At 37.7% G+C, this 10302-nt stretch overlaps 1 protein-coding gene across 2 annotated transcripts; it reads right to left on the reverse strand.

Moving 5' to 3' along the window:
* Positions 1-1256: 1256 nt before the first annotated feature.
* Positions 1257-9923, reverse strand: kifc1 (kinesin family member C1). Of its 2 annotated transcripts, none has more exons than XM_023296037.3 (17): positions 9820-9923; positions 8541-8636; positions 8066-8165; positions 7730-7783; positions 7338-7421; positions 6945-7143; positions 6662-6827; positions 6241-6408; positions 5874-5987; positions 5534-5620; positions 5191-5388; positions 4005-4169; positions 3739-3877; positions 3286-3425; positions 3091-3164; positions 2765-2840; positions 1257-1856 (listed from the first exon to the last, which is right to left on the reverse strand). In XM_023296037.3, exons 2-17 carry the CDS (start codon positions 8628-8630, stop codon positions 1812-1814), a joined length of 1899 nt encoding a protein of 632 aa, XP_023151805.2. In that variant the 5' UTR covers positions 8631-8636; positions 9820-9923; the 3' UTR covers positions 1257-1811. The 2 variants fall into 2 exon arrangements, with proteins under 2 accessions (XP_023151805.2, XP_023151806.2); XM_023296038.3 differs by having other exon boundaries at positions 8541-8633; positions 9820-9889.
* Between the last annotated feature and the right edge of the window lie 379 nt (positions 9924-10302).

Here is a 10302-nt window from a genome sequence, read left to right on the forward strand (position 1 = left end):
GTCATTCTGTGTCTCATTTTTGTCAGATTTTGTCTGGATTTTGTTGTTTTTTTATCTTTTTTTGTCTGAATGTTGTCATTTTGATCATGAATTCAAATACTATATCATTCAATTCCAGATACATGCGACTAAATGTTTTGTGCCTTTGTAGACACTCTGTCATCTGTAAGTTTAAATGTGTAAACGATCAACTGAGGCACAATATTGCTGAAATTAAACTTATTTTTCTTAAGAAATTTCAGGTTGTTCATAATGTTTTGTAAAAAGATCATTCATTAAATATTAAAATTTTCAGAAAGTACTTTTTTGCACTAAAAGGAAAAAATTGGAGTTGTGGTTATATAAAGGTTATTATGCTCTGATTTTACTGGCCCAGGACAATATCAATATATGATTTCTTTATTGAGGAAACCAAGTCGACACACTTCAGGATCCTTTGGGGGGAAAATAAAACTTTTAGGAATATTAAAATAGATAATGACTCATATTTGCAACCCAGGTAGTGACTATAAAGACCAGGCTAACTGGCAGCCTGAAGAGCATAGATCCAATGTGTCTCTTTGTCTGTCGCCTGATTTGATTTCTCCCTCGACATCAAGGTTAATAACTTTAATAATTGAAAATACAAGTGTTGATACATATGGAATTCTTGAAATTCACACAAAATATTTTTACATAACTTAGTTTTAAGTTGTAAAGAACAAATAAGGAAACTGAACAAAATCTGAGATGGTGGAGCAAAAACCACTACCTTAAATTACAAGGACTGACCCATAGATGTTTGGTGAAGGAAGATACTTCTTTTCTGTTGTGTGTGACAAAGTGAAGTTTTTGGATTTGCTCTTGTTTTGGTTTAGGACTCAGCAGTTTCCTCCTCTCATGTGACAGAGTTCTGTTGTGAACCTGAGTGTGCTGCATGTCCGAAATCTGAGTTTTAAAATCCAGATCATAATCACATATGGATTTGTCAATGAGGAATTTATTTAATGAGCTATGGGGGAAAAATACATCAAATCTATTATTGTATTTCAGTCAGTTGTGTTTCTAAAAATAGAGGTGTTCATATATCTGTAGGTCCAGAAAGTTCATGGCATGTCTGCAATAGCTAATGTAGAAATAAAATGCTTGCATCAATATAAAACAATGCAGTGAAGGTAGGAAAACATTCACCAAATTATGAACACAATTTGTTGTGTGCTTTACCTTCATGGGAAGACTAGCAAGAGTCTGACATAAACACAAGGTGACAGAAAAAATAAAGTAGCATATCGACTAAATGTCTTTATTACAGTGTGGTGGGCCAGAAAATACATACAAAAAAGCTTTTAAAAAAACCACTTATTACCAACAACCAAGAAAAACAAAACACTGTATTAGGAATCACACTACATGTATTTGCAGTCTCTGCAAGCTAAACATATTTCACACAAATAAATGACTTTTATGGATCCTTTAATTAAAATATGACATGACATGGATATTAAATGTCTCAACTAGAGAATTACCTCTTTAGTCCTGAAGCCTTGGGGAAATACATAAAAGTTTAAAAATAGTTCTGATTGAAACTATGAATATTCCACATCCCCTTGATTTACACAGATGTGAAGAATTTTAAAAGCCTGTATTAGAGATTAGTAATGAAGGCCCTGAGTATATACAAGACTTTTTGGTTCTTACTGACTGGCACAGTGTGTGCTTCAAACCACACAATGTGTTCGACAGAAGCATGACATGGTGACACTGAACCCTTCATTGTGTGACCATGATGGTAAAAATATGAAAACAAAGTGGAGCTGATCAGGAACATCGATCTACTTCCTGTTTGCACTTGCAGTTCCAATTACACAGTCGTTCACCTGTAAAAGGGAGAAATGCAAAACGTTACTTCAAAAAATCCCAAAGTCACACAATCACAACCTTTTGCACTGTTACACATCAGGGAGGTGCTAAATGTGTGTGTAAAAATTATTTTTCTCTCAACAGGATTCAACTTTTATCACCTCCACTGCAAAGATAATATGTTTAGATGTTTGTTAGCCAGCAGGTTTGTCAACAGATTCCACTGAAATTCTTGCAGAAAAACAACTTAACCATGAAAGATGGGACATTTTTAAAAAGAAATTCATAAACATATTTTTTAAAATCCTCAAGAATTGGCAGTGTAGTGGCTATGTCCTGTACTTAGCACTACTAGTTGTTGATGGTGGCTATATGAGAGTTTTGATGTGCACTCAGCTCAAAATAAACAGATTCTTCATAAGACTCGTAATAATCACAGTTCTTTATTATCGCTCTTCACCTGTAACTTAAACTTGGTCATAAACAAAATAATAAAACGCAAAGAAAGTCGAGCACAGTCTAAAACTGTCTGCCTCTCCCTGTTTCCATCCACAAAACCTGAACCAAATCATACAATCAACTAAATACTCTCACTTGACCCCGGGCCGTCAGCCCCAGGTAAAAGAAATACAGCCCCCTGGGGTCCTGGGTGGGCAATTACAAAACAAGAACAAGATGAAATATGGCTCCTACAGGCAGCCTTAGATCAAGGGGGCTTCCTTGATCTAAGACTTTTCCAGTCATTAAATCAAACAATGTGAGGGAAATTGCATTATAGGTTACCAGAAAAAGCCAATTTAATGTTGAATGCTGAGGTTTGCTGCAACTGCAATTACAATCACACTCTGTGATTCATGTACTCGTGTCATCGTACACCAGCTGTCTCATCACGGCAGCAAATCTAACAGCTGTACAGGCCACTGACCTTGCTGGCAAACCTCAGTGAGTTGAGGCTTTCTCCAAAGCTGTCCGTCTCTGGGGCGATGTTCACAAACATCAGTCTGCAGAGATAAAAACAGCAGAAACACAATCGACATGAACCATCTGCCTAGAAGAAAACACTAACTGAATGAGTCTTAATCTGTCTACCCTGATTTAAGAAGTAACATTTTCACAGTTAAAATAAACTAGCATAAGAATGTTGTGTGCAAATGATTGAAATGGGTGCTTTTCTGCTCTGAACTGAATTGAAGTGAGTTTATGCTGGAGAAGACCACTGGCCTCCTTAAGAAAAAATAACAAAGAACTCACGTTTTGCTGTTTCCTCCCAAGCAGCCCTGCAGAAGGTAGGTGAGCTTGGAGTTCCTGTATGGAACGTAGCTCTCCTAGAACACAAACAAAGCCAGTTTAGGTGACCAACAAAAGGAATGCTGTAAACTAAAGAGCATCAGTGAGTGAATAAAGCTCTGTTAGTGTCTGAGGCTCCTGGGGGTGCAGCTTACAGACCTTGTTGGCCAGTGCAGCGATGACGATCCCCAGGTTGGACAGGGAGCCGTTGATGGCGGTCATCTCTTTGAAGCGCTCACCCTGGGACTGACTCTTCACCATCCGCTCACTGCCAGCCAGGTCCACCAGGCAAAGAGTGGCTTTACGCATAAAAACAAACAAAAACTGCCTTTTAATCAACAATATTCTGCTTTAACACAATTAAACTTGTGTTCTTAAATCAGACTAACAAAAGAGCTCACAGCAAACAACTACAAAAAGAACCAACAGAATAAGACAATTCTCAAAGTTGTGGTAGGAGGCACAAGACTATTAACATTGAGTAATTAGAGTATTGTTTTCTCCTCATTATTTACAGAACTAAAGGCCAACTAACTACAGAGCTTTGTGATTCTAGATACAAAAGCAAAACCACATTTCCAATACTAGCATGAACACTAGGAATGTACTCACACTTGCATTTGACATCCCTGCCAGCATTCACTCCCTCAATATCCAGCTGGAAGACTGAGTGGGAGCGAGAGGAGCGGTCATTCTGGGCTGTCTGAGCTGTGGAGCGATTCTGATTGGCCAAGGCAATCAGGCCGAGAACCTGGCAAGAGGAGGGGATCATAAAGATTTCTACTTTCAAGCAACAAATGTCCAGTTAACTGACAGCCAATCATACTCATGTACTTGTTCACCACTTCAAAAACAGATGTGATCTAGCTGCGCCGTACCTGATCCTCACAGGAGACCTTTTCGTACGTGAGGTTGGTGATTGTAATCTCATTGTTGGACGACTTTCGGATCTCGTGCTCCGGTCTCTTGCTGGCCTTGCCGGTGTACAGAAGGTCTCGCAGGGTCTCATTGTAAATTTCAACAAAGCTTGCTGTGAAGGTGAACTGAAATAAAACAGAAAATGAAACACTATTAAATAATAATAATAATAATACACGGAAAATCTCCTCCACAAAGAGAAACCTCAGTGTGTCCCACAGCCACCAAATACACACAGTGAGTATAAATTAATAGTGTGAAACTTAACTACTCTATACTCGTGTAGGCTGCAACTCCGGTGGTGCATTTTTACATAAAATTTTCAGTGTAATGCCATATTTCTTTGTCTTTGATTTAGAAGTATTAACACTGATATCTTGTGAATGAGTCAGTGAATGAGTATTCACACAATATGTCAGAAATAGAAAAGCAATTTCTGTAACATTTTAGTTGTAAATAAAGCAGCTGAACCAGTGCAATAACTCTTGAACCTGTACATTTAGCATGGGCAGTGCAGTGTTGGCTGGGTTTGACCAATATTTATTTATAGTATATATTTCTTATTTATATATTTTATCTTTATCTGTTATCATTTTATCCCACGAAGGAGATGCACTCAAAATTTCATTGTACATATGTCCAATGACAATAAAGGAATTTGACTGATTTGATTGATTGACTACTGCCATCATCTCATATATAAAAATGTGCAGCATCATTATTCAAGCTTCCACGATTTTTGAAAAAAAATTTTCTAAATAAAAACTCCTGATAATCAAAGCAACTGAACTATTATAACAGCAGGAGTCTACAGTCAATGAAAGAGTTGACTCGATAAAAACAACCCACAATGTGTAATCAGCAACCGAAGAATTAACAAATGATGAATATGAATACAATTTCAACATGAAACTAGCTTTAGCTGTTAAATTATATTTTATACAGTAAAATATGAATATATATATATATATATATATATATATATATATATATATATATATATATATATATATATATATATATATATATATATATATATATATATATATATATATATATATATATATATATTATATATATATATATATATATATATAATAATAATAAATAAATCATAGAAATATATATGAAAATCCAAAAACTAACCTCCCAGCCTTGAGCTCCCAGTTTCTCTGCTGCTTTGAAGATTTGCTGCACAGCTCTGGGAATGACGCCTCTGGTCTCATCAAACTCATCTCCCTCCATAGTGTAGGTTTTTCCACTTCCTGTTTGGCCATAGGCAAAGCAGCAGACGTTGTAGCCGTCCAGTGCAGACTGCACCAGCAGTGAGATCTCTTCAAAAACCTGAAAGCAAAGAGACAAAATCACCATAAATGTTCTTCTCTGGCAGGAAACAGCTACAAAATACATGCATCCACACAGAAACATTTCTATTCATGATAATTTGAGGATTCTTTGATATACTGTGATACATGTGTATATCATTTACCTCCTGTTGTGAAGCTTGGGGGCCAAACACACGGTCAAAACTGAAGTTATAATTCTTCTGAGTTTCTGCAGTTTTACCTGTGTGAGACTGAAAGGCAGGAAAATGCAGAATTCATTTAGTCATTTGTGATTTGCTTGCACCATTCAAAGCAGTTTGTTTGTTATTTCCATTACATGTCTTTGTGACGGCAGGTTACTGACATGGAGATAGACATGTTTGCTGATGTGATTTTGACATCCAAGTCTTTTACTATAGTTACACCTGACAGACACTTAATACTATGGCCTGTGGTTTATTTAATTACAGAAATGTCTTTGTGGTACGCTGACAGGATTCTCACCTCCTCCGTTTTGGCCAGTGTTACTGTCTTGTTGTCACTGGGTGTGAACTGGATGTGTTTACTGAGGCCACCACCCACCAGTGGGCGCACTCTGCAAAACACCCTTATATTGCCCTGCATTAAAAAAGAGACAGAAAAATTGGTCTCATTAATCAAAGAGAAGTCAGAGAAAAATAAAACAGCATTTGTTTAGTTGTGGCAAAACCGACAGAGAAATACAATAAAAAAAAAAAATGTTTTCCCCCCAGTGGGATTAGCATAGAAACAGAGGAACAGTAACTTTTATCCCAGCCCATGGGCAGCTGAAAGGCCTTTAGGGTGCTGTCACCAGGCTGCATTAATGCGGTTCCATCCCATGGTAACTTGCCTTAAGTTCCTGGATGCTGTTGTGGAGCCGTCTGCGTTCCATCTCTCCAGCATGAAGCTCGTCCTTCTGCTGGGCCACAGTGTCTTTGAGACAGCGGACCTCCTCCTCTGTGTCTCTGAGAGTTGCCTGCAGACGAGCCAGTGTTGACTCCTGCACTGACAGCTTCATCTGGAGTGAAAAGACAAGAAGCACAGCTAAATATTCTGTCTTCTCTGAAACCGCATTTTCTGTTTTAAAATAGACTATATTCCAATCAAATTCTGATTGGAAATTAGACCTAAAGCAGGTTGTTTATTGATTGTTAAACCGCAGTTATTTGTTGAAATAAATAATCATATCAATATATACAGTATAGGTATATCTTGACACCACAAAACAAAAACACTCAGCATCAGCAGCTGTTCAGCAGCAGAACTTTTACCTTCAGAGTCTGCAGCTCTGTCTCTTGGCTGTCTCGAAGAGTCTCCATCACTTTGTACTTTGCCTCTAAATTGGAGAGCTCCTTCTGAAGACAGTTCTTATCAGTAGACACTTTCTCCAACTCATCCCGGACTCCTGACAATACCTGAAGCTCGTTCTCATAGTCACTAAAATCACAGAAAAGAAAGGACATTGAAGGAACTGCAAGCAAACAGTAACACAACATTAAAATGACAATAAAATGTTAAATTTAATAAATTTTCCAAGAGCGGTGGTTCTTGCACCTGATCTGGCTCCTCTGCCTCACAAGCTCTCGCTCCATTTCAACCACTTTGCCTTGGCTTTGGGCCATTGTGCCTTTCAGAACCTCATTTTCTTGGTTGACAGATTTGACCCTGGTCTGGTAGTTACGGATCTTATCCTCCATGTCACTGACTTTTCCCTTCAGGTCCCACGCATGCCGTCGGGGGGCACCAGTACCACCTGTATACAAGAACATCAGAGTGTTGCTCACTTTTCCTTTCAGGTCATTACCTGAACGTTTCCACATGCACCATTTTCAAAGAAGACATCCTGACATACCATGGTAGTAAAAACACAAGTTGGAATAATAAAACCAACAATAGCTGAACTTAATGAAGTTGCTTCAGTTTTACTGAACAAGAAAGATTTCTCACCTGCTTTTGTGCCTGTGGTTGCAACAGGTTGTTTCATATTGCCTCCTTTTGCTGCAGTGGAAGCTACAGACGATTTTAGGACACCTGATGAAATAAAAAAGTGCTTAAGAAAAAATGCATACTAAAAATCTGCCATGTTTATTTAACAACAAGATCTATTGCCTTGGAAATACACCTTGCTCAGATGGACCCAAGACATTTCTAAATTTGTTACCACTTGATAAACTACAGAACTTGAGAAACACTGTTTTATTAATATATTTTACACATTTTAACTGTAATAGAATCACAGCACAGTGTGAATGTATGAACATAAGGTCTGGAATCCTGACACTAAAAGAAATAATACATTACATCATTCTAACCATCACCCAGCAGATGGCTCATCTTACCTCTGGAAGGACCCACAGCCACAGTGGCAGCGCCTCCACCTCTGACTGGCTTAGCTGTGGGACAGAGTGAAACAGAGACTTAAATGTTTAGTTCAAAAAATAAAAAAAGACGGGATAATAGAGCAGAGGAACTATGAATAACACAAATAAGCAAACAAACAATACAAAAGCTGAAAATATGCTTGATTGTAGTTTACAACTATTTATCCCCAAAGCCGTGCCTCAAAGTCTTTTAGTCCTGGTGGACTCTGAAATGTTGCAAGTATGTAAATGCCATAAACATGCCTACCTTGCACAATTATAAGCTGAGCATGCTCATATTAGCAAATTACTTACAAAGGATTGGCCTGGTTGAGCCAACAGGAGGCCTCTTGGTCCCGATTACTGTGGCTGCTGCCTGCGGTTTAACTGGGTCTGAGTCCTTCCGGCTTTTCTTCTGCAAACACATAAAGCGAGAGCAATGATTTCAGTTTTATAACAAATCTAATATATGGGCGCTGTTGAATTTCTGCCTTTTGAAATACTGACACCACAACAAGAATATCTGACAATATCAGACTAAAAATTATACTGTAGAGCACACATCAAAAACCTACATTACATTCTCTGTACATGTTTGTGTAACTGTCACAGTCCTACAGTTAACAGAGCATGGATTAACTCTCTGCTTCACCGCCACAAGAAAAAATGATTACTTTATAATGCTACTTCTACAGTAGCTTGAGGTACAGGACCACAATAAAACTGATAGAAACAATGTATGGTAGCAGAGAAGGTGATATGTAATATGTAGATCATTAATAATACAAACCTGAGCGGGTGCAAAGTCTTGGGCATTCTCTGAGCTGCTGCTGCTGCTTGTGAGGACCCTTTTGCTTGACATAACTGGCAAACGTGACATGCTCTGCTGAGGATTAAGAGGGAAAATGTAGTCAAAACAAACAATTCAGAAAAAACGGCGAGCATTGAAACATCTTCATCACACTGATTGATTATGACCAGGACTTGTTTGGGTCTATAGTACATTAAAATCAAATTACAGTTACAGAGATAATCTGTTCCTCTGAAAAAGAATACCAAGCAATGTTTATGAAACCAAGAAGATTCTTTAGCACAATCTCCTGACTGTTCAAACCATCTAAACTAAACATATTATGTCCACAGCATGACAGAGAAAGATTTATTTTTTAATCTGTATCTGACGTTCCATTCACAATTAAAGTAGCCAGAAATTACATATATCCCAGACAAATCCATCTGCTCGCATATTACTCATAATTTAGGTCCATATAATACACAATCATGCCAAGCTGAGGTTCATGTCATTCATGAGCACCACATTTGTTTTGATTATGAAACTGTGCCAACATCGGAAACTTAAGTTTAGCCAAGTTTTTTTCGAAGATCCTTTTAGTTCTTCTGTTTAAAACTAAAGCTATATATTGAGCTTATATATACGACTCGACTGTAGTAGTAATCAATGCATTAGAGGCACAAATAAGGACTGGAACATTGTCACCTACACTGAATGGGTGGGTATAAAGCCATCAAGCAAAAATCTCAGATGAAAACATAATCTCTCACTTCAACTCATTGTAAAAAACAAAAACAAAAAAACAATAACAAACAGATCCCTTGACTGGGATATTTCTGCAAGTCCCATATAACTTAGTGCAACTCTGTTTTTGAAATTACTGTCTGGGCGTAAAGGTTCATAATAGATGAGGTTCAACACAACCAGGATTCGGGTAACTCGCACTTAAACATGTTGATACAACCAACAGCGGCTAAATACACATTCGACACCGTCTATTAAAACGTACGTTAACCAGATCTAGCGCTATAATAAGGGGAGGCAACAGGAAAGTTTTAAACTTCGGATAGCTATGACTGGATAACAGTTAATCATATAAAAGCAGCTAACACGATCTAACGTTCACGTTATCACGGAAGGGAATTGCCGTTAGCTTAAACGTGATGGCAAACTGCAACGTTAAACTACACGAACGACGGTTTTAACGGAGTTTTTGTCTACCATGTAAAATTTGAGATGGAATACAGGATTAGTTGCAATATATGGAGAGACTTACCTTAAAAACAAACTACGTGTCCCTTAAACAACCCTCTCCAGTCCACCGTCTCCGGCCGTTTGAATTTGAAATTGAACTGTTTTGGTGGGCACTTCGGGGGTGCTGCTGTGATTGGCTGAGAGTGTAAACCCCGCCTCCTCATTTATGTGTGGTTATTTTACTTTCCGGCGTGCTCCGCTTGGGCGGGATACATGCTGTGTTCACAGTATACCGCGCTAAAGGCAACTTGAAGAGTTGATCAAACGAATCATGTTTTGTGTTTGTGGTTACGTCACTATTGAAACATGACTCGCTCATTTTTTAAATAAGTATTTCATTGAATTCTTTTTTTTAAATTCTATTTTAAAAAACGCATCTTTTTATAATATGTAGTAATTTTAATTAATATTTGTCTGACTCATTGTTTCACTGAATGTGCTAGCATTGTTTTACATTGTCTGCATCTAGCACTTTAATCATTGCTTAACTGGAACAAAACATAAG

This window comes from Amphiprion ocellaris, chromosome 15, assembly GCF_022539595.1.
Source record: "Amphiprion ocellaris isolate individual 3 ecotype Okinawa chromosome 15, ASM2253959v1, whole genome shotgun sequence".
Classification (NCBI taxonomy): Eukaryota; Metazoa; Chordata; class Actinopteri; family Pomacentridae; genus Amphiprion; species Amphiprion ocellaris.

Bases quoted from the DNA above. Each gene is read 5' to 3' on its own strand.
- kifc1 (XM_023296037.3), bottom strand. From the start codon at position 8,630: ATGTCACGTTTGCCAGTTATGTCAAGCAAAAGGGTCCTCACAAGCAGC. The intron at 4,170-5,190 runs GTTAGTTTTTGG...GTTTTATTTCAG, and splicing joins TGGGAGCTCAAGGCTGGGAG to TTCACCTTCACAGCAAGCTT. The intron at 2,841-3,090 runs GTGAGTTCTTTG...TTATCTCTGCAG, and splicing joins TTGGGAGGAAACAGCAAAAC to ACTGATGTTTGTGAACATCG.